The 18461-nt window shown below is 33.9% G+C and overlaps 3 protein-coding genes across 7 annotated transcripts; 2 read left to right on the top strand and 1 right to left on the bottom strand.

The window, feature by feature from the left end:
- Positions 1-361: 361 nt before the first annotated feature.
- Positions 362-10569, bottom strand: LOC18610335 (Early-responsive to dehydration stress protein (ERD4)). 4 transcript variants are annotated; one of them, XM_007045932.3, is made up of 13 exons: positions 10301-10544; positions 10155-10192; positions 9219-9550; positions 8070-8225; positions 7726-7789; positions 7266-7475; positions 6815-6997; positions 4876-5174; positions 3629-3905; positions 2596-2871; positions 1659-1892; positions 1317-1485; positions 362-1060 (listed from the first exon to the last, which is right to left on the bottom strand). In XM_007045932.3, exons 3-12 carry the CDS (start codon positions 9497-9499, stop codon positions 1318-1320), a joined length of 2148 nt encoding a protein of 715 aa, XP_007045994.1. In that variant the 5' UTR covers positions 9500-9550; positions 10155-10192; positions 10301-10544; the 3' UTR covers positions 362-1060; position 1317. The 4 variants fall into 4 exon arrangements, 3 of the variants coding, with proteins under 3 accessions (XP_007045994.1, XP_088659831.1, XP_088659830.1); XM_088803705.1 differs by lacking the exon at positions 4876-5174 and having other exon boundaries at positions 362-980; positions 3629-3801; positions 3890-3905; positions 10301-10542; XM_088803704.1 differs by having other exon boundaries at positions 362-980; positions 10155-10194; positions 10302-10541.
- A 1620-nt stretch (positions 10570-12189) lies between these two features.
- LOC18610336 (uncharacterized) lies at positions 12190-13546 on the top strand. Its single transcript, XM_007045933.3, has 2 exons — positions 12190-12865; positions 13278-13546. The coding sequence occupies exons 1-2, from the start codon at positions 12347-12349 to the stop codon at positions 13362-13364; spliced, it is 606 nt and encodes a 201-aa protein (XP_007045995.3). The 5' UTR covers positions 12190-12346; the 3' UTR covers positions 13365-13546.
- Positions 13547-14897: 1351 nt separating this feature from the next.
- Positions 14898-18398, top strand: ATS9 (non-ATPase subunit 9). Of its 2 annotated transcripts, none has more exons than XM_007045934.3 (2): positions 14898-15050; positions 16874-18398. In XM_007045934.3, exon 2 carries the CDS (start codon positions 16899-16901, stop codon positions 18165-18167), a length of 1269 nt encoding a protein of 422 aa, XP_007045996.3. In that variant the 5' UTR covers positions 14898-15050; positions 16874-16898; the 3' UTR covers positions 18168-18398. The 2 variants fall into 2 exon arrangements, with proteins under 2 accessions (XP_007045996.3, XP_088659942.1); XM_088803816.1 differs by lacking the exon at positions 14898-15050 and adding an exon at positions 15533-16256.
- The last annotated feature ends 63 nt before the right edge of the window (positions 18399-18461 follow it).

Genomic DNA, 18461 nt, shown 5'->3' on the forward strand with positions numbered 1-18461 from the left:
AATTATAGGGAAAAAGTATGGAAAAACAATAGTTAAATAGAAATGAGGAAGGCTAAAATGACTTAAAAGGTTGGGGTTGGGAATATAGGCACAGAAAGACTGGAGAGAATGGACCAACGGTGTTAAGGCAAATCTCCAAAAGAGGAGACGAAAGAAGCCTCCCCACGATGCTTTGAAAATAATATTCCTGGGCTGCTGTTTTTTATGTTGTTCTTTTACTTCTTCGAAATTACCACCCATGCAAAAGAGGCCAAATCCAGTTACATGTTGGCATAAATTTCGCTTTGTTGCAATAAATTTATAAACAAATATGGCAGAAGGGACAATCAGGAAGGAGAAAGGAAGAAAAAAATTACAGCAGTTTCATAAAGGTAAATGAAGATGAAAAGAAGAGCTTTTCACCTTTCAATGACCGTATGGATTAAGGTTAAATGAAGAATGAACTCTTGCCTTTGTCTCTGGCATTTTCACTTGAAAAATTTCGCAAAACAAATAACAAATAATAAATTATGCAGAAAGCTAAAAAGATAGGAGAGAGTTCAGGTTTGACTTTCTCTAATGCCAAACACCCTAGATACCCCTAACTCACACCCTAAATAGACCCCAAGATGTTTTTACCTTATTATAAGAACAAATCTATTCATTCACTATGATAGTATCATAAGTTGAATAAAGTTAAACTAAATCTGAGTGACTATAGTATGTGTGGAAACAAATGAGTTGCTAGTTTTGAGATTTTCCTTTAGATACCATGCTATAATCTCATCTACCTTGTAATTCAACTATTTTGGAGATACCAGGTAATCGTGACTGCGCAGCGAGGATGACTTCCTATTTGTCTCAACTTTGTGATGATACGATGGTGATATGAGATGCCTGAACAGCAGTGAATTCAAGTATAACATGACTATAAAAGTTTTAGCCTGTGCAGGAGATGGACCTTCAGCTATTGGCAATATGATTCTGCTCTCCATCTTGATCTGAAAGTAATGAACTAGGTACAATGAGGATCCAGACAATAAGTAGACTTCATCTAAACATCCAAAAATACGCTAACAACCTGGAATACAGTAAGCTTCCGTTAGAATTCAAGGCAATGTTTAATGGCATTGGTGGACAAACTTTAAAGTTTAAGGAAAGCCAGATAACCATGTATATCCATCAGGACACAAACAGACATAAATCCCAAGCACATTAAGTACACTTTTTTCTCAGATACAACGTGATTGCTGATGCCAAAGAATCAAAGTCTATATGAAACGAAATTTGATCATATTGTTACTAGTTAGGTCGACAAACAATAAAAACAATCATACCTTAATGTCGAACTTCGGCAGCTGATATAAGAGGGCTATTAAGACTGTCAGCATTTGGAGAAAACTGAATTGGCAACAAGGCTGGATCCTGATAGGCAGTCACTAAGTTATCATAGAATTCTTCCATTGTAGGATCATTTCTATCTTCCCTGTCTCTCTTTATCAAAACCTGCAAGATGTAAAATCCAAGTTAACATCAAGATAGAGGATTTAACAGAAACAGCCAAAAGACTTCTGTACGCATGTGTCAGAGAGTGAGGGAGAGCAGCAGTAGCGACACTTGATGCTACAATCCCATAACTCATTCAGTTTACAATAATTTTGGCATGTGAAGATACATACCTCAGCAGGGTAAGCAATGAAATTTGGCAAGAAACGTTTCCGGCAGTACTCATTGAAGAGAAGCGTGAGGACAGGAAGAGGAAAAACTAAAGTTGATGCTAAAGAGAGCTTCTTCAGCGTAAAGATTCCCACTGCAATAGCTTGCATAAGTACAAGAGAAAATATCATCGAATTGTGCACAATAGGCCAGAATTTCCCAGCGGTCTCATACTTAGGTGCATATACATTTATAAACTGCATAATAAATTTGCCAAAACATAAATGCAAGTTAGTACAAACTAATTCCAGAATATACCTATCTGCACAAATTGTGAATAAAAATGTCAAAAATTAAAATATGCTGGTCCATTTATTTGCAAGAGAAATAATATCTAGGGCATAAAATTGAAATAGAAACATTAACTTAAGCGCTTATGGGAGGCTTCATAAACTATAATTTTCGATCAGTGACTCAAATTTCATAACTTAATCTTTCAAAGTTGCAGTCACATGCAATCTCAAGAATCAGCTCATAAGTAACTGAATGTTGAATATTCCATAATCTCCTTGAAAATGCAGGTACATTTGTATCATACTTGTATATAAAAAAATTACAAGAACTGTGTTGTTTTCCAAAGGTTTGACTACAAAGCAATCTTCTAATTAAGTAGTCATATCACACCATATATAGGCCAGCTATATTTACAGCACATTGTAACCCACCAACCAATTCAAAAAATTAGCCTAAATTGTAGAGACATACAAAAAAGCAGTGCCTTTTGATCTATGGCAATTTGACCAGACGCACGTGCTCATTATAGATTGCTCATCTTACTTGGTAACTGAAGTTTGATATAAGTAACAAGCCTAACTTGAAATGATGTACTTGAAGATGACAATTACAAACTGCAGGAAAACTTACATAAAGGAAAAAATAGGAGTCAGAAAGCTAACTAACCTGGTTGCGATAGATTACATAAGCAAGACAGAGGTACACCAAGAGGAAGGGCAAAATTAATGGTGCAAGGAAGAAATATGTAATTCCAAGAAGTCCAAAAAAAAGAATTCTTGGAAGGTCTCTGTGGTAAGGAATAGCTGGAACTTCAATTTCTTCATCTGAGCAACAACTGAAAGGTTTTCTTATAAGACTCCAAATAAAAGGAATTATGCGAAAAAGTTCTGATGAGGCACTCGTCCATCCAGATGTTACGACATAAGCAATGAAGAAAGATGCCTACAGAAAAAATTAGCATTGTCATTAGCATGGAATAGTTTATATCTTCTAATCTTGTCCAACCAAATTTGAAATTTCTTGTAGCAACCTTGTCTATATGTTGAATAGTGAACAGCGCTCTCAGAAATTTAACATGGTATCATGGCAACTGGCCAAATCAATATATATAATAAGCTGAATGAGTGTGCATGCACACAGAGGGACAAATTTTAACAGTTCTGCTTTTAAGACAAGTCATCCTTTTAAGGGAACATATTCCTTGAGGTTTTGTTTCATTCTTCAGCCTTTCTTAGTTAAGGAAACATTAATAATTTGTAAAAACTATAATCTAACAAAATAGACATTATAATATAATTTTATCCTTTTCAAAAACTTCCCATGTATTGATAGCATTTTTGTTGAATGTTCTAATTTTTTTTTCTCTGTAAAATAACACATATTAGCAATGAGTTGTAAGATTATATTCCAGTACCAGTTTACTTGCATCGAATTCCTAAGTTTAATGACTCAATTTTTCATCTACAACATTGTCCCTAAAATTAGATTCAATACTATAAAATTATAATGTAATCTTGATCAGCATATACACAAGCAAGAAGAAAGTTTATCAGCCAATTAAGTTGGAGCAATTATTGAGACATTCTCCTGCATTAGTTATGCCTCTATGAACCGCTAAAGAAAGAACCCCATCCCATTTTCACCCTATTAAATTGGACGAAACTTGTCAAAGAAGTTCTCCGCTGAAAAATATACTCACCTGTGCAGGAACAGCAACAGCGAGCCTTGCAGGAATATTCTTTGGTTCAAGGATGATAGAAACCTGATATAAAACTGATCCAGAAAATACAGTTGCAAAAAATATATTCCATATTGTGAACCAGAGCACTTTGTTACATGCACTTTTCTCAATATCACTGTGACAGATGTATCCTTGAATGGAGGAAAGAAATTCCATTATCGGTGGCACAATCTTAAGAAACAACAGAAGTATAAGGCTGGGAAGATACCCTGTAATTACCTGACTGATGAACGTTCTGCAAACAGGACAGATAACAATTAAACTTTGCACTACCAAGAGAAAGAATAAAGATGGATAAATAACATGAAAATGCTCAAATGTTGACATTTACTGTGCGTTTGAGAATATAATTAAAGATTGTATACATCAAAAGAATCTAAACACTATCATCGGAATTTATTCTGCAGTCTCCCGATTAATCAGCACAAATGAAATTGTGAAAGTATAAATTATAAAATGAAATAGAAAATATTACCATTTACACTTCTTTGAAGGATAAACTAGAAACAGCAAAAAGGAGGGTGCTTGAATGACATGAGACAAAGACATAACCTTAATCTAGTGGTCATTACTACATTCATATATTCATGAATTATTCAACGAAGAAGTGAAACCTTGAGGGAAGTGTGATAATGCACACATAAGAATGAAGCAAACTGAATCAAGGTTGACTACGTCTATTAAGAAAGGTGGTCTAACAGATGAACTGCAGAATGGAATTATAACCAAATATCAGCTGTTTCTCAGTACCAAAGCCACAAAACTGAAACCAGACTTGCAAAAACCAAGTAATTTCTATATTTCCATTTTCAATTTGACAACATCAATCTTGCTTCGTTTCTTTTTTTTTTTTCTCTGAATGCAACATAAGGCACCAGGGCATTGACTCTTTATGAATGCCAAGATCTATATGTTTGACGGACTTAATTTTTTTATCTTCAAATTGCCGTAATCTACTTCTGCCTAATATTATCAATAGAAACACCAGAAATGCCACATCAAGATATGCCCAACTTCACTATTCTGATTCTCAAAGGTTTTTGTTCTTAAAGAAAAATGTAATTCAGCAGAATATAGAAACAGTTTGCTGGGAAATTTTTACAAGGAGAAAGCATGGGCAGCAATACAAACATACAGCAGTAAAACAATGACAACAGGAATGATGGTCAAATGAAATGAGCTGAAGATCTTAAACTACCACTTACATGGTCAGAATGCTTTTCAAGAATGGAAACCAAATTTCCAACTGATTAAGGTTAGTAAGACCTTGCACAACCAGAACAGGAATAAGGAATAGAATTGTCAGGAAAATACATGCAACAATAACAACAATCTTAGAAAGCCATCTTTTCATGAACGACGATGAAAAGAAAGGCCAGTAGACATCATGCGGCTCAGGAGCTTGTTCTGTGACCCACTGTGTTGGATTAGTTGATTGTTGCATGTGGAAAGCAACTGCAGCACCATAACGAGTCTTGAAAGAGACAAAAGCTGCTCCAACTTCCTTATACATTGAATATGAAATGCATCAATAGGACGCTACATGCACCACAAAAAATTTAAAACCAACTTAATTGCAAAGTGAAAACTTAATTTTTAGGTGTATATCATTGATTTACATGAGGTTATAAACACTCTATAACTACGTTTTAGGTTCTTTGGCACAATTAGTGAAAAAATAAGTGGCATTTGCTCATTTAAAAGATTTAATGTTCGCCAAATTTTTCATTTCAGAATTCAACTTATTATTTCCTTGAAATTATGATTTATCTTTTCGATTTTATCCATTTAAGGAAAATTATTGATAAAAGTTAGTAAATTACCATTAATAGAATTAAGGGATTCAAATTTATATTTGTTAAAGATTATTTGACATAGCACCATAAGTCCTATTAACTGTATTTGCTGACTTTGGTCATCGATTTTCCTTGAACAGATAAAATCCAAACGATTGCATCCTGATTTGAACAAAATAATAGGTTAAATCTTGAAGTGAAAAATTTGACAAAGCTTAGATCCTAAAATGAGTATTAAGCCAAAAATGAATTGCCACAAGAAGGAAGTAGAACGTGAGCCAGCATAAATATATACAAGCTCAGTACAGTTGCAAGAAAGATAAGTGGATTCAAGATAGAATGCACACAAAGTCATTCTCTGGTGATTCATTAATTTGTTATACTATGGTTGCACCTTTAATCAATTAATATAGGGATGCTAGCAAAAGTCAACAAGTAGGAATTCATCATTTTCTAATAAAATATCAACCTTAGAGGTTTGTTCAACCCTTGAATAAGGAGAATTCTAGCAGTTAGGAGTCATATCTCTTGTCAGATTTGCTATCATCAGCACTGCTTATAAATAACCTTCAGAAATTTAAGACTTCAGATCGTAAGGAACTTCATGTTTAAAACCCACTGCCATGTTTTCTACTCCCCCCCACCCCCTGTCCCCCTTGTTTTTTTTCTTTTTTATCACTTTTCTTTCTTTGTGCATTATGAAACCATTTTGATTGATTTCCCAATAATATGTGCATTAATAAATCTATTTAGTAAGAATGATATCAGGAACAATAAAACCATCATAGGAACATCATTATTCTTTTCCAGTTTTGTCATAATTTATTGGGAAAAATAATAAAAGAAAATCTCACTTCTGTGAAGAAAAGCCTTTTGAAGTATTCTTGGTGATGACTCAATGTCAGTGATCTAACTTCCACCAATTTTCTGTATTTCCTCACTTTGGCTTCTACAATTACTAAAGGGTCCCTTAACTAGTATCACCTCAGTCGCATCTTATACAATGTTTAGATTCACAATTTTCTTTTCATAATTTCTAATGCAGAAAGCCAATTGTTGCTACTAGAACCAGAAATTCCAAAACCAACCATGGTGCCTTTTATAATGCATAACAGTTTTTTATAGGAGTTCATTAAATTGTTTGCATTACCTGTTCGTTTTATTTCAATAAGAAATCATGATTAATAATTCACAAACCTAGATAGATGTGAGGCCTACACAAATATACAGATATTAAGACCTTTGTGAAGCATAATTCAGATGGTTAAACAATATCCTGACAAAAGGTGGAAAAATATAGCAAAAACCAATGCCAAAAGAAAGCAAAAGAGCAGGTACAAGCACATACTTCTGCTGCCAATGAAACTTCAGACCGCTCTAATCTCAGATTCTCCTCTATGTCCTCTAATTTCTTTCCATAATGATCCACCAGATCAAACTTGCGTCCAAACAACCCAATATGCCTATACTTCTGCTGATTGGGATCTGATTGTAAGTGGGTAAGCCTTTTATACAATTTTTTTGCATCTTTCTGAAAGGGGATTAAAAAAAGTAATGAAATAATTGTTAGAAACATGGAGGATGTGAAACTAGACTTACTGAAAAAAGAAGAAGACAGGATGCATCCAGCACAACTAGCATATTATTTAACCATACACGGCAACAAAACCACAGGCTTAAGATGAAAATATTTCTCAATTATGTTCATTTATCTCAAAGAAGAAAAAATCCTAAAAACTATTAAAGAGTAAATAGAAGTAGAGGCTTAAGGAAATGAAAAACATAAAAAAATCACTTACAATGAGACTTTGAAGTTTACTTGTTCGATGAACAACCATATGTGACAGGTATGTGAAAGGATGATACTCCAAAAAAAATCTTTCAACACTCTCACTAACACTGCTCCCAGCAGAAACAGGTATACTGCGTACTAAGATGGTGAATTGATGAGGCTGAGGTTTGGTTGAGTGAAAATAAGCAATCCTTTTAGCAGTTATATATTTATATTCCTGCAGAAAATTCACCACTCAGTACCTGGTCCAATAAAATTGCTTAAATAGCTCCAACATCCTTTATACATAGAGGACAATCATGATCAGTAATACCAAAATTAGTTCTAGAAATCAGCATCTGTGTGACATTAAGGACAGATAATACATCGAACTTAACATAAGACTTGAAATTTTAGATAATAGACAAAGGGCTTCGAGACAGTTGAATTCTGTTAACTGATTTCCTTTGGTGAAGAAGTTGACTTACATAATAGAGTAGATAGCAAACAAATGCAGTGACAAGATACACAGCAGAAAAGTGAGCCCATAACCTGCCCAAGAGGCCAAAACTAGTAAGTTTTGCTTTGCACTTGCCTAGGCCCTAAGCATATGATAAAGCTAAAAACTTTCAGGTTCTGAAAGACAATTACCATTTCTTTAAGAATCAAGAAATCATAAACACATGATCTTTGTTACGACGTAATAAAAGAATATTTCTTGAGGAAGGTAAAATGTTAATTTTTGAAGGCATCTATCCATTTTGCCAAGTCAAGTAGCTATGTAGAATCAAAGTTTAACTTATGTGAAAATTATTTTTAAACTAGAACTTACCTTTTTGAGCCACTTTCTAGATTTGAAATGGTAAACAAATCCAAAGAATTGTTTGACAAATCAGCAAAATCAATATCGTTTAGCTGATCTCCTGTGCAATTAACTGGGAGAAGAACAAATATCCCAATAACCCCAGCGAACAAAAAAACTCTTAAACTGCAGTATTAAGAGAAAATAACAAACACACGGTTGAGTCAGAAAAGCACTTAATAAAGCCTAAATAAAATCTTCAATATCAAGTATCAAGAAATACTAAAGATAAGATCAAGTAATGCATGCATACAGTGGAAAAGAAAATAAATATAAGAAGACTGAAGTTTGGAAGTTTAACTTCCAAAATGAAAAAAAATATTTCTACCAGTTAAGGCTTCCACATATGCCTAAAATCACATTTTTTGTCAACAACAAAAAAAAGCATTTTTACAGAAAGATAATGCTGCAGGAAGCTATTATCCTCAGTTCACCAATGGCACATTGTAGTCAAACATTGACTATATATTCTCATAGCAGTTGTCTAGATGCCTATGCACCAAAATAGGCAACTGGACAATACTCAGGCCAAGGGAATCATGTATGGTAGCACTGGTTAGAGAAAGTTTCTCCTTAAGACTAGTCAAATTAATATATAATGGTTGATGAGACTTCTCTTAGGAATTACAAAAACTAAGAATTTATTAAATACATGAAGAAGCAGAAGCATGGACAGGATGCCTTTGTCCTTCGCTTCACCATCCTCTTGTTGAAAGCCTTCCATTTTATTTAAAACTATCGATTCACAAACTATGTCTAATGAAAAAGTTAACATTCCTGACATTACTAAAGTAAATTAAGATCATGTCTATTATTTTGACGAGCTCCCTCTTTATAAAATTCATCCTATTGGCATTTTTTTAATCATTAAAGTGTGAGAAAAAGTATTGTGATGTATATTTTCTGTGATTCAAGCAATCTTTTCCTCCTATATATACTTCAATCTCTCTCTCTCTCTCTCTCTCTGACACACAGGCACAAATAAATAAAATCAAGGACACAATCAAAAAAATATATAAAACCAAATGTATAACCAAAAATCCATCTATCGACTGAGCTAACTCATTAGATTTTCTTCTTGACACTAACAAAAACTTCCTTATGGAAGAAACCACTCACCTAAAGGTTATAACACGCATAAAGACGACAGCATCTAAGCCAGATGTTGACAAGAGGTCGTCTTCAGATAGCTTCCATGCCCTTTTCACCCAACCAGGAGATGGTATTAGTCTTTCTAGGTTGAAACCAGTTCTCCGCTTAGAATTCCCCTCAGCAAGCAAGCGTGGTATATAAACTTCATAATTACTTGGCTGTTTCCTCAATATCGAATACAATATGAAAAACAATACACAAAGGCCGGAATTTATTCCCACAGATGTGAGTAAAGCAGACACGAGCATTTCTTCAAAGCAATATCAAACCCTTCCAAAAGATGGCTTATAAATAGATAACTGCACCAAGAGCAAGGAAATTACTTTTAGATAACGAAATATAACATTTCAATAAGAAAAAAGAGAGTTTCACAGCAATTTGTTCACCATAAGCTAAAATTAGTAGCCATTGCAAGATTTCACTGAGTCCATGCAGAAACCATAGAAAAGGTAGAAGGATACAGCATTTCAATAGCTCAAAAGCAATTTTAATGCTTACAAAATAATAACATACTATGTCTTTAAATAAAGATAATATTATATTGTCAATTGAAGTATCAACACCGCTTTATTATCCAAAATATCTCAAAAACCTTGAGTCCAAAAGCTAATTAATAATTTTCTTGTCAAACAATACTGGTTTACACAATTATCAGACAGCGATGCCTAATTTTCTACACTTTATTTCTCCCTCCCGGATCCGCTTCTTCCAATAAAAATGCAGCCAATCAGTATCTTCATCCAGAAACAAACAATCAAAGCACCGGAAAACCGCAAGAAACAAGCAAACCAAACGCGACGAATCATATGCGTTCAAAAAATTAGAAAGTGGAGCAATTCTTCAACTCAACTTCTACAAATCACAAACATTCGAATCAAAAAGAAGAAGAACAGTGTACGCTACCTTCACTATTGCTCACTTGACTGTCGCTGCAGCTAAAGCTAAAAAGACAATCAAATTTCCAAAATTTTCAAACTCAGCAACAATGACTACGAGAAAAGCAAAACCAATCAAATAAACAAAAATAAAATTGGAGAGATTTATCGAACCTTTTTTCCCTTCGGTACTGTTTGGACTGTTTGGAGATAGATTTTAAAGCAAATCGTACCGCAGCTAATGGAGGGGAAGTGGAGAGCTTGCTTGTTGCAGTGGCCTGTTCTGTCTTTAATTACCAAAAATGCCCTTCTAATTCCTCTCGCTTGGACTAAATTAAGCAACTGTGCCATTTCCGTGTTAGTAAGAGTTTTCCTTTTCTTTTCTGTTTTTTTCCATTTTCCATTGATTTTTAAAATAAATAAATAAATAACGGCTGTGTGTTTGGTTGAAGTCAACGGTAAGAAGGCAAGGGATGGAGCAACTACCAGTCAATCTACCCGCCAGGGGCTTTGCAAGATCCCAAATTTGATTCTTCCCCAAGATTTAAATGCTTAAATTAAAATAATAATAACCATAATTATTGTGTCACCTTATCTATAAACTCATTCTTCTTTTTCAAGTATGTGTTTGATAGGAAAAATAATTGTTTAATTTGAGAAAGACTCTTTTTGGTTTTCGATTCATTTATTTACTTTTTTTTTTATTTGCTCTCAATTGATCTTATATATATTATATAGTTTTTTAGATATAATGTTTAAAAAATTAAAATTATTAAAAAAAAATAAATTATTATTATTTATTATATTTAATTAATTTTTATATTTTTATTTTAAATTAAATAAATATTTTTATTTTTATTTTGATCTAAATAAGCCTATATGACTGATAGTTAAATAGTTAAAATGTCACTTGTAATTTTGTATTACATAGTATATTCACATGTCATAATTGATAATAACATAACATATTAACATGTTATAGTGGATTATGATATGATATTTTTTATTTTTTATGTTAATGTCAAGTGTTATAAGAGTAAAAAATAACAAGAGATATTTTATTTAATGATAATTAATAATTATTAATTATAAATACTTATTTGATACAAAATAAAAATTCAATATTTCATTGGAAGTAATAAAAAATAATGACTTATTTAAAAATTTTAAAATAATTTAAGAGTTTTTTTAATATTATATATATATTTTAATATGAACTAACAAGTCAACTTTTTGTTTAGTATGTGTTGATAATTTTAGAATAAAATTAACGACTTACGTCTTTGTATGAATAGAAGTTATCTATGAGATGCTAAGCGGAAAAAATGATATTCATTTAGTGCTAATGGAAATATACATAAGTGTCACATAAAAAAATTTGATACCACACAAAAAATGTAAATGAAGTTTGCTAAATTGCTTGTTAATATCTATTTTAAGCATTTAACCACTTATATAGTTAATAAAACGGCTTAACTACAAAATGGGTTAGCTCACAAGTCTTATTCTTGCATAAAAACTATATTTTTAAAGGTTTTTTTTCTAAAGAATAATTTTTTTATAAAGATTTTGTTTGATTTTTATTTTTTTCTATTAAAATTTTTTCGACAAATTATTTTCTTGTATTTGAAAGTAATTATTGTTAAGATTGTCCAAAATAAATTATTTTAAAAGTTAATTGTATAAATACGCACACCAAGAAGCAATTTTTATTTATTCTAAAACTCTTATCAAATTTTATTTTAATTTCAAAATATTTCAATGATTAAAAACGTAATTTTATAATTCATAAAGTATAAATTTGTATTTAGTATTTAGAGTAGCATTGTACAAAATTTGGTAGATTGACAAGGCACCTTAAATACCATTTATGGCGCGTTAATTCCTATGAAAATGAACCAAGGAATAAAATTGTACCATTGCCCCAAATTGCAACCAAACAAATTCAACAGGAGGTGAGGCAGATGGTGATGGTAGGACCTAGGAGCAGCTGGCCCACAATATCCTCCAAGCCTGAGCAACGAAAGACCCAAAACGAAGCTCCCTTGTGTACACTGCTTGAAGTGGACTAGACACGGAGATTGCTACGATCCAATCAATTCCTACGTTTTCAAGCCCCCCTTCCTTTAGGATAGTTCTGTGTTCTTACCCCGGAGTCCTAGCTTATCTCCTTAGAGCAGATATTTTAACCAGGGCTGACACCAAATCCCGGGAGGTATCATGGATGGAGCCGAGGCATCAGAAGGGTTCAGCGAGTGGGAGCAAATCGAGTCGCCAACATATTCTACTCCTCATCCGACTGACATGGTTGCTGTCAAAGACAATGATGTCCGACGTCAACATGAATTGTCCGTCTTCCCTCCGAGCCATCACGAAGGGTTGGATATAACATCAGAAGCAGAAGATGATGAAGAAGGGGAAGAAGTTCATGTTCGAGATGAAGAGGTGAATTCAGCGGTTCTGGAATCTTGGTCGTCGACTGGGGATGAAGGAAACTCACGGCCTTTGAGGAAAGCAAATGGGATTGGTGAAATCCTGACTTCTGGGATTGTGAAGGTTGCTGCTAGAGTTCGATGCTTCGTGGCTTTTGGATGGGGGGTTTGGTCCTTCGGGGCGGTCGGTGGAGTTGTGGCGGCGGTGTTGATGTCGTTGGTGTATGCCAAGGTTAGGAGGTGGCGTACCAGAGTCAAGGGAGAGAAGAAGGATCAATTGGAGTTCTTGATTCAAGAGAAAGACCAGGTTTTTGCCATGAAACTTCCTACTCGGAAACTCTGAATGATCATACTCTGTTTTCCTGATGCTGCAGTTTTCTCATTTCGCTTAATGTCTGTTACTTCAAATCAAAATTATAAAGACGTTAGATTATTGGTAGAATTGCTATAATTTTCTCCCCAGAACTTTCTTTTCAGCAAGTAGCTAAGCAGATGAAAGTTTCCAGGAAAATCCTGGAAGCAGAGACAGTTACAATCTGCCTCCCTGATTAATTTATCGAATCGAATTGAACCCATATCCTGGAATGCTTCTCTTGTCACTGCCCAACCATGAACACTGTTAAAAAATGAACGGAAATACTTGTTTGTATGTTCTGTTTCCTCCATTGTTAGTCAGAGTTTGCTACTCATTCCACAAAACTTTCAATTTCATGCTGCAGAAGATCAACCAGCTGTTGGTTCAAATTGCCCACATGAACGAGCTATTATCAGCACGACGCAGGGTTCCGGTGCTTCGAGTCAGCTGACTGACCCATTTTCCTTGCCCATTGATCAACATGGAATGAATTTGATTCAGGATTTCTCTGTAATTTGAGTCTGCTTATGAATTTTACAATTTTATTCTGTGTAAGCAAGAGAAAAACAGATACCAATTTACTATAGTATTTGTACAAGTTGATGAGTATTACTATTACTACTTTTTTCTTCTTCTTTTTTCTCTATCTATTCGATACGAGATTTTGTTACATTATACCTTACTTGCATTTATAACAACCTCACTGCAAGTCGAATCACCTTCTCTGTTCCACTCAATAGAAAGTTTAGTGCAACATCGAAGTTAAGTTTGAATTGGCTCTAAAATCGTTGGATTACAGTTTCAATGCTCTCATTTCAAAAAGTTAAATTATCAATACATAAAACACTCATGTTTATAAGCTTAAGGCTCATTGTTATCTATTTGACATGAGATTTCGTAATTTGACCAAACACGAGAAATATTGCTAGATTTTCAAATGCAACTGAGGATGTACAAACAGTTAGTTCAATAAAATCAGTTCTAGAATTTTCAAAATAAAAAAAACTAAACTCCTCTTCTAAAAAAATCGAAACTAAACCGAAAATGTTTGATAACAAAAAAAAAAAAAAAACGAAACATCGAACTATTTTGGTTAGTTTAATTCGGTTATCGAAAACCAAACTCATGAAAATAAAGAAAAAAAATGTGAGGATGTAGGATTTTTTAACACGATCTCATATTGAGATTTTTATTTTTTTAATTGAATAATAAAGAATGAATAATTTTGTTTTGTTTTTTGAATTCAAAGCTCACTTACCTTTTTAAGTACTACTCAATTCGGTTAATTCAATTACTTTGGTTGGAAAAATTTAGAACAAAAAATTAAACCAATTAAATGTTCTAACCAAACTTAATTAACTAAAATAAGTGAATAACGAACTAACCAGATTAAAGAAATCAAACTCACTTAGATTTATTTTGATTTTTTAATTCGATTTAAATTTGCATACTTCTAAACGTAACAATTGCAATAGACATATAATATCCATTTTAATATATATATATATATATATAATATTTTTGGGATAAGGTTTTCATTATATTCTATTCCAATTGGATGTAAATTTTATATTTGGTAGTTGGTTTTATTTTTTTTATTTGTTACTTTAGTTATTTGAATTAATATTACATTTTAATTAGAAAAATACTGCCCAGCTATGCTATATGTATTCCAAAAAAAAATCTTATATCCAATAAATATGAATATATTCCAATGCAATTTGATGGTTAATTTTAAAAATTACGTGATGTGAAAATTTTTAATGAAAAATATTGAATATCTTAATTAATTAAAAACTATGTAATGCATTCAATAGTTTTTTTAAACTGTTATTTAATTACATTAAATTTATATTTTTTAAGAACGTAAAATATTTAGAAAAATACTTAATTTTTTTCAATTTATCGAACTTTTTTAAATTGGATGTGTGAAAGGCCCAAGGTACACAACCACTTCGAAGCCCAAAGGCCAACAAAGCAAATCGCAAATTTTTAAATCGACAGAAATTTCTTGTTACCTAAGTCGGACCAAAAGCAAAAGTGGAACTAAGAAATCAGGGCATACAATCAAACGCAAGAAAGGAAGCGTGAGACTGGGGGATTGATCAATTCGTCCATTTTCTTGCTCTGGTTTGAGGTACGATTTTTCAACATTTCTAGTTTACTCTTTACTTCAAGATTCGTAGGAATTTGATTTGTCGTAGCTCATTTTTTATTTTTTTTCCTGTTAAATTCCCATCAGATTCAAGATATTTCTGCTAATTTTTCTTTTAACTACCGAAGTTTTTGTTTTCGAATCTTTTTTACTTTAAATCTTGTTTTCAGTTTGTTCTATGATTATTCTTTGAAATTTTCCTGCTGATTTCCCTCTTTGTTAACTCATTTCTCTGTGCAATCGGCGGTGTTATCCCTTTTTCTTCCTGCTGTTGTTCTGATTTCTGGTGTCAAATCAATGTCAAATAAAATAAATATTATGTTATTTATTTTTTTTGGTTATTTTTTTGGCCAATATTAAACTATGTTAGATTCATAGCAGACCTGTTGATGTCTGACACAGACATAAGACAGCTTCATAGGTTTCTGCTGGTTAGCTTCTAAGGTTCTAAGTGGGTACTAATTTCCCCTTTGAACCATGTCATATTGTTGGTTGGGTTTCATTGCACTGATAGTAGACTTGTGTTAGGAATTCTGAAGGTAAAGAAATGGAGTAAAAGGGTGGGAAATTGAGGAGATTAGAAGTGAGCAGAAGAAACAATGGGTTGTTTAGGAATGGAAAGGACAAGAGAATGAGTAGAATAGAGGGCTTGTTTGCTATTCTCATTATTATATCCTGAATGAAGATTGTTGGTAAAGTTAAATTTTGCCTGGTAGAAAAGGGAGCAGAAGGTGTAATTCTTCGCTGTTTACTCTTATATCCTCCTGATTTGAGAGAGATTAAGGAGTGGATTTTCAAGGCGATCCAGAGGGGTTCGTAATTTGTTTCACCTCCAAAATTTAGGGGAAAACCCCCTCCAAAATAGGGCAGATCAGTTGAGTAAAACTTTTTGCTACAATCACTTTCGAATACACTATTATGTGGCTTAGCCCTTTGCCTCCTTTGTTAGCAAGAAATAGAACATTGGATAGCTAAATAATTGGAACTTCAAATGTTGTTGATATTCACACTTCTCAAATGTAATTATGACACTTGCAATTTGTCATCATTTGATTGGGACTTGTAAGGGTTTAAGTATTCTATTGTGGCCGCTCATTAGTGCTTGGTTTTAATGTCACATGGCTATTGCTTCTGTGAGGAACTACACTCCATAATATTTGAGGCCTGTTGAAGAATAGCTTGAACTGGGTAAGTGGAGATCATGTAAAAGAACCCTGAGACACTTTTTCCTTGTTCTTTTGCAATATATTGATACCTTTAGCAAATGACATGCTTTGTAGTTGCAAATATGTATTGTATATCGTCCAAAGAGTTGCTAATTCCATCACTATTTTATAGTATATCTGTGAACGGCACATGGGAAGACAGACAATGATTGCTAAGACTGTCGAAACATGTCCAAAGGGGAATGAATAATAAAATGTTTTGTCTTCTAAATTTTGAATGAATGGTTGTAAGGCCTGTGAAGGTTGGAGTTGGCCCTTTAAGAATAGTTCTGGTTTGTAAACATAGTTATTTGGTTGAGGATGTTTGTCTTTCTTTTGAGTGATGAGATAATTTAATTAGTTGCTATTAAGTTCCTATTGACTGTTTCATTTGGTGAGTTAGTTCAGTATTTTACTAAGTAAAAGGGCTGCAATCCATGTTGTCAAAGTAGCTAGTAACTTCTTGGGGTACTTTACTTTTGTATTACTTTTTGTACTTAAAACTTTTAGCCAGATAAAAGTATGATTAATTAATTTAATTATGGAATTTAATTCTTGATGCAAGTTAATCTATCTCAAATTGAATCATTCATTTTGCAGGATTTGGAATTTCTAAGCATTGACAATGTCTTCATCATATCTCCCAGCAACCACTGATTCAATTGCTCAGGCCCTAGAAGCCAAGACACCGTCTGAAGCCATCTCGATCCTTTACCGTGTACTAGAAAATCCCTCATCTGCTCCTGATGCTCTGCGGATTAAAGAGCAGGCCATAACAAATCTCTCAGATCTTCTTAGACAAGAGAACAGGGCAGAGGAGCTCAGAAGCCTTCTGACCCAATTGAGGCCCTTTTTTGCATTAATTCCAAAGGCAAAAACTGCCAAGATTGTCCGTGGTATAATTGATGATGTAGCTAAAATACCAGGAACGTCAGATCTCCAGATTTCTCTTTGTAAAGAGGTGGTGCAGTGGACTCGTGCTGAGAAGCGAACTTTCTTACGGCAACGAGTTGAAGCAAAGCTTGCAGCTCTTTTGATGGAGAACAAGGAGTACTCAGAAGCACTGAATCTCCTTTCTGGCCTAATCAAGGAGGTCAGAAGGTTGGATGACAAGCTGCTGCTTGTGGACATAGATTTGTTGGAAAGTAAGCTTCATTTCTCTCTCCGAAACCTGCCTAAAGCTAAGGCATCCCTAACAGCTGCAAGAACAGCAGCAAATGCAATTTACGTGCCACCAGCTCAGCAGGGTAATATAGATTTGCAGAGTGGAATCCTCCATGCAGAGGAGAAGGATTACAAAACTGCTTATAGCTATTTCTTTGAAGCATTTGAAGCTTTCAATGCTCTTGAAGATCCGCGTGCAGTATTTAGCCTCAAGTATATGTTGTTGTGCAAAATAATGGTGAGCCAGGCTGATGATGTTGCTGGTATAATATCATCCAAGGCAGGGCTACAATATGTGGGGCCTGAACTTGATGCCATGAAAGCTGTTGCTGATGCCCATGCAAAACGTTCCCTGAAGCTTTTTGAGATTGCTCTTCGTGATTTCAAGGCCCAACTAGAGGAAGATCCTATTGTTCACAGGCACCTTTCTTCCCTGTACGACACTTTATTGGAGCAGAACCTCTGCAGATTGATTGAGCCTTTCTCAAGGGTTGAGATCGCACATATTGCTGAGCTGATTGAATTGCCCGTAGATCATGTGGAGAAGAAACTTTCTCAGATGATTCTGGATAAGAAGTTTGCAGGAACTCTGGATCAGGGTGCTGGATGCCTCGTCATATTTGACGATCCCAAGACTGATGCCATCTACCCTGCAACACTGGAAACCATCTCCAACATTGGCAAGGTTGTAGATAGCCTCTATGTGAGGTCTGCTAAGATAATGGCATAGGGTTCTAGATTTAGCAATGGATATCACGCTGCTACTCCCTTCTAGCCAGTGGACAAATTAGTGTTCACTGAGTTGAGTGCACGCTAGATACTACATGTTTTAAGTTTTTCAGTTTAATGGTGCTGCTGCGGAATATTTGATTTAAATATGTGGAGTTGATTCAGACAATCTTTGCCATTCACCTTACCTGATATTCTGCTAAAATTTTATGTCAGATTCCCCTTTCTTTAATGTAGCTTATGTACTCCATTGTTTGGCAAAGTTGGTTTTCTGTATTTCCAACAGTCTGCTACT

This window comes from Theobroma cacao, chromosome 2, assembly GCF_053813885.1.
Source record: "Theobroma cacao isolate CCN51 chromosome 2, ASM5381388v1, whole genome shotgun sequence".
Lineage (NCBI taxonomy): Eukaryota > Viridiplantae > Streptophyta > Magnoliopsida > Malvales > Malvaceae > Theobroma > Theobroma cacao.

Bases quoted from the DNA above. Each gene is read 5' to 3' on its own strand.
- ATS9 (XM_007045934.3), top strand. From the start codon at position 16,899: ATGTCTTCATCATATCTCCCAGCAACCACTGATTCAATTGCTCAGGCC.
- LOC18610336 (XM_007045933.3), top strand. From the start codon at position 12,347: ATGGATGGAGCCGAGGCATCAGAAGGGTTCAGCGAGTGGGAGCAAATC. The intron at 12,866-13,277 runs GTTTTTGCCATG...TTCATGCTGCAG, and splicing joins TGATTCAAGAGAAAGACCAG to AAGATCAACCAGCTGTTGGT.
- LOC18610335 (XM_007045932.3), bottom strand. From the start codon at position 9,499: ATGCTCGTGTCTGCTTTACTCACATCTGTGGGAATAAATTCCGGCCTT. The intron at 2,872-3,628 runs GTGAGTATATTT...TTTTTTCTGTAG, and splicing joins CTGTTGCTGTTCCTGCACAG to GCATCTTTCTTCATTGCTTA. The intron at 1,486-1,658 runs GTATGTATCTTC...TACATCTTGCAG, and splicing joins TCATTGCTTACCCTGCTGAG to GTTTTGATAAAGAGAGACAG.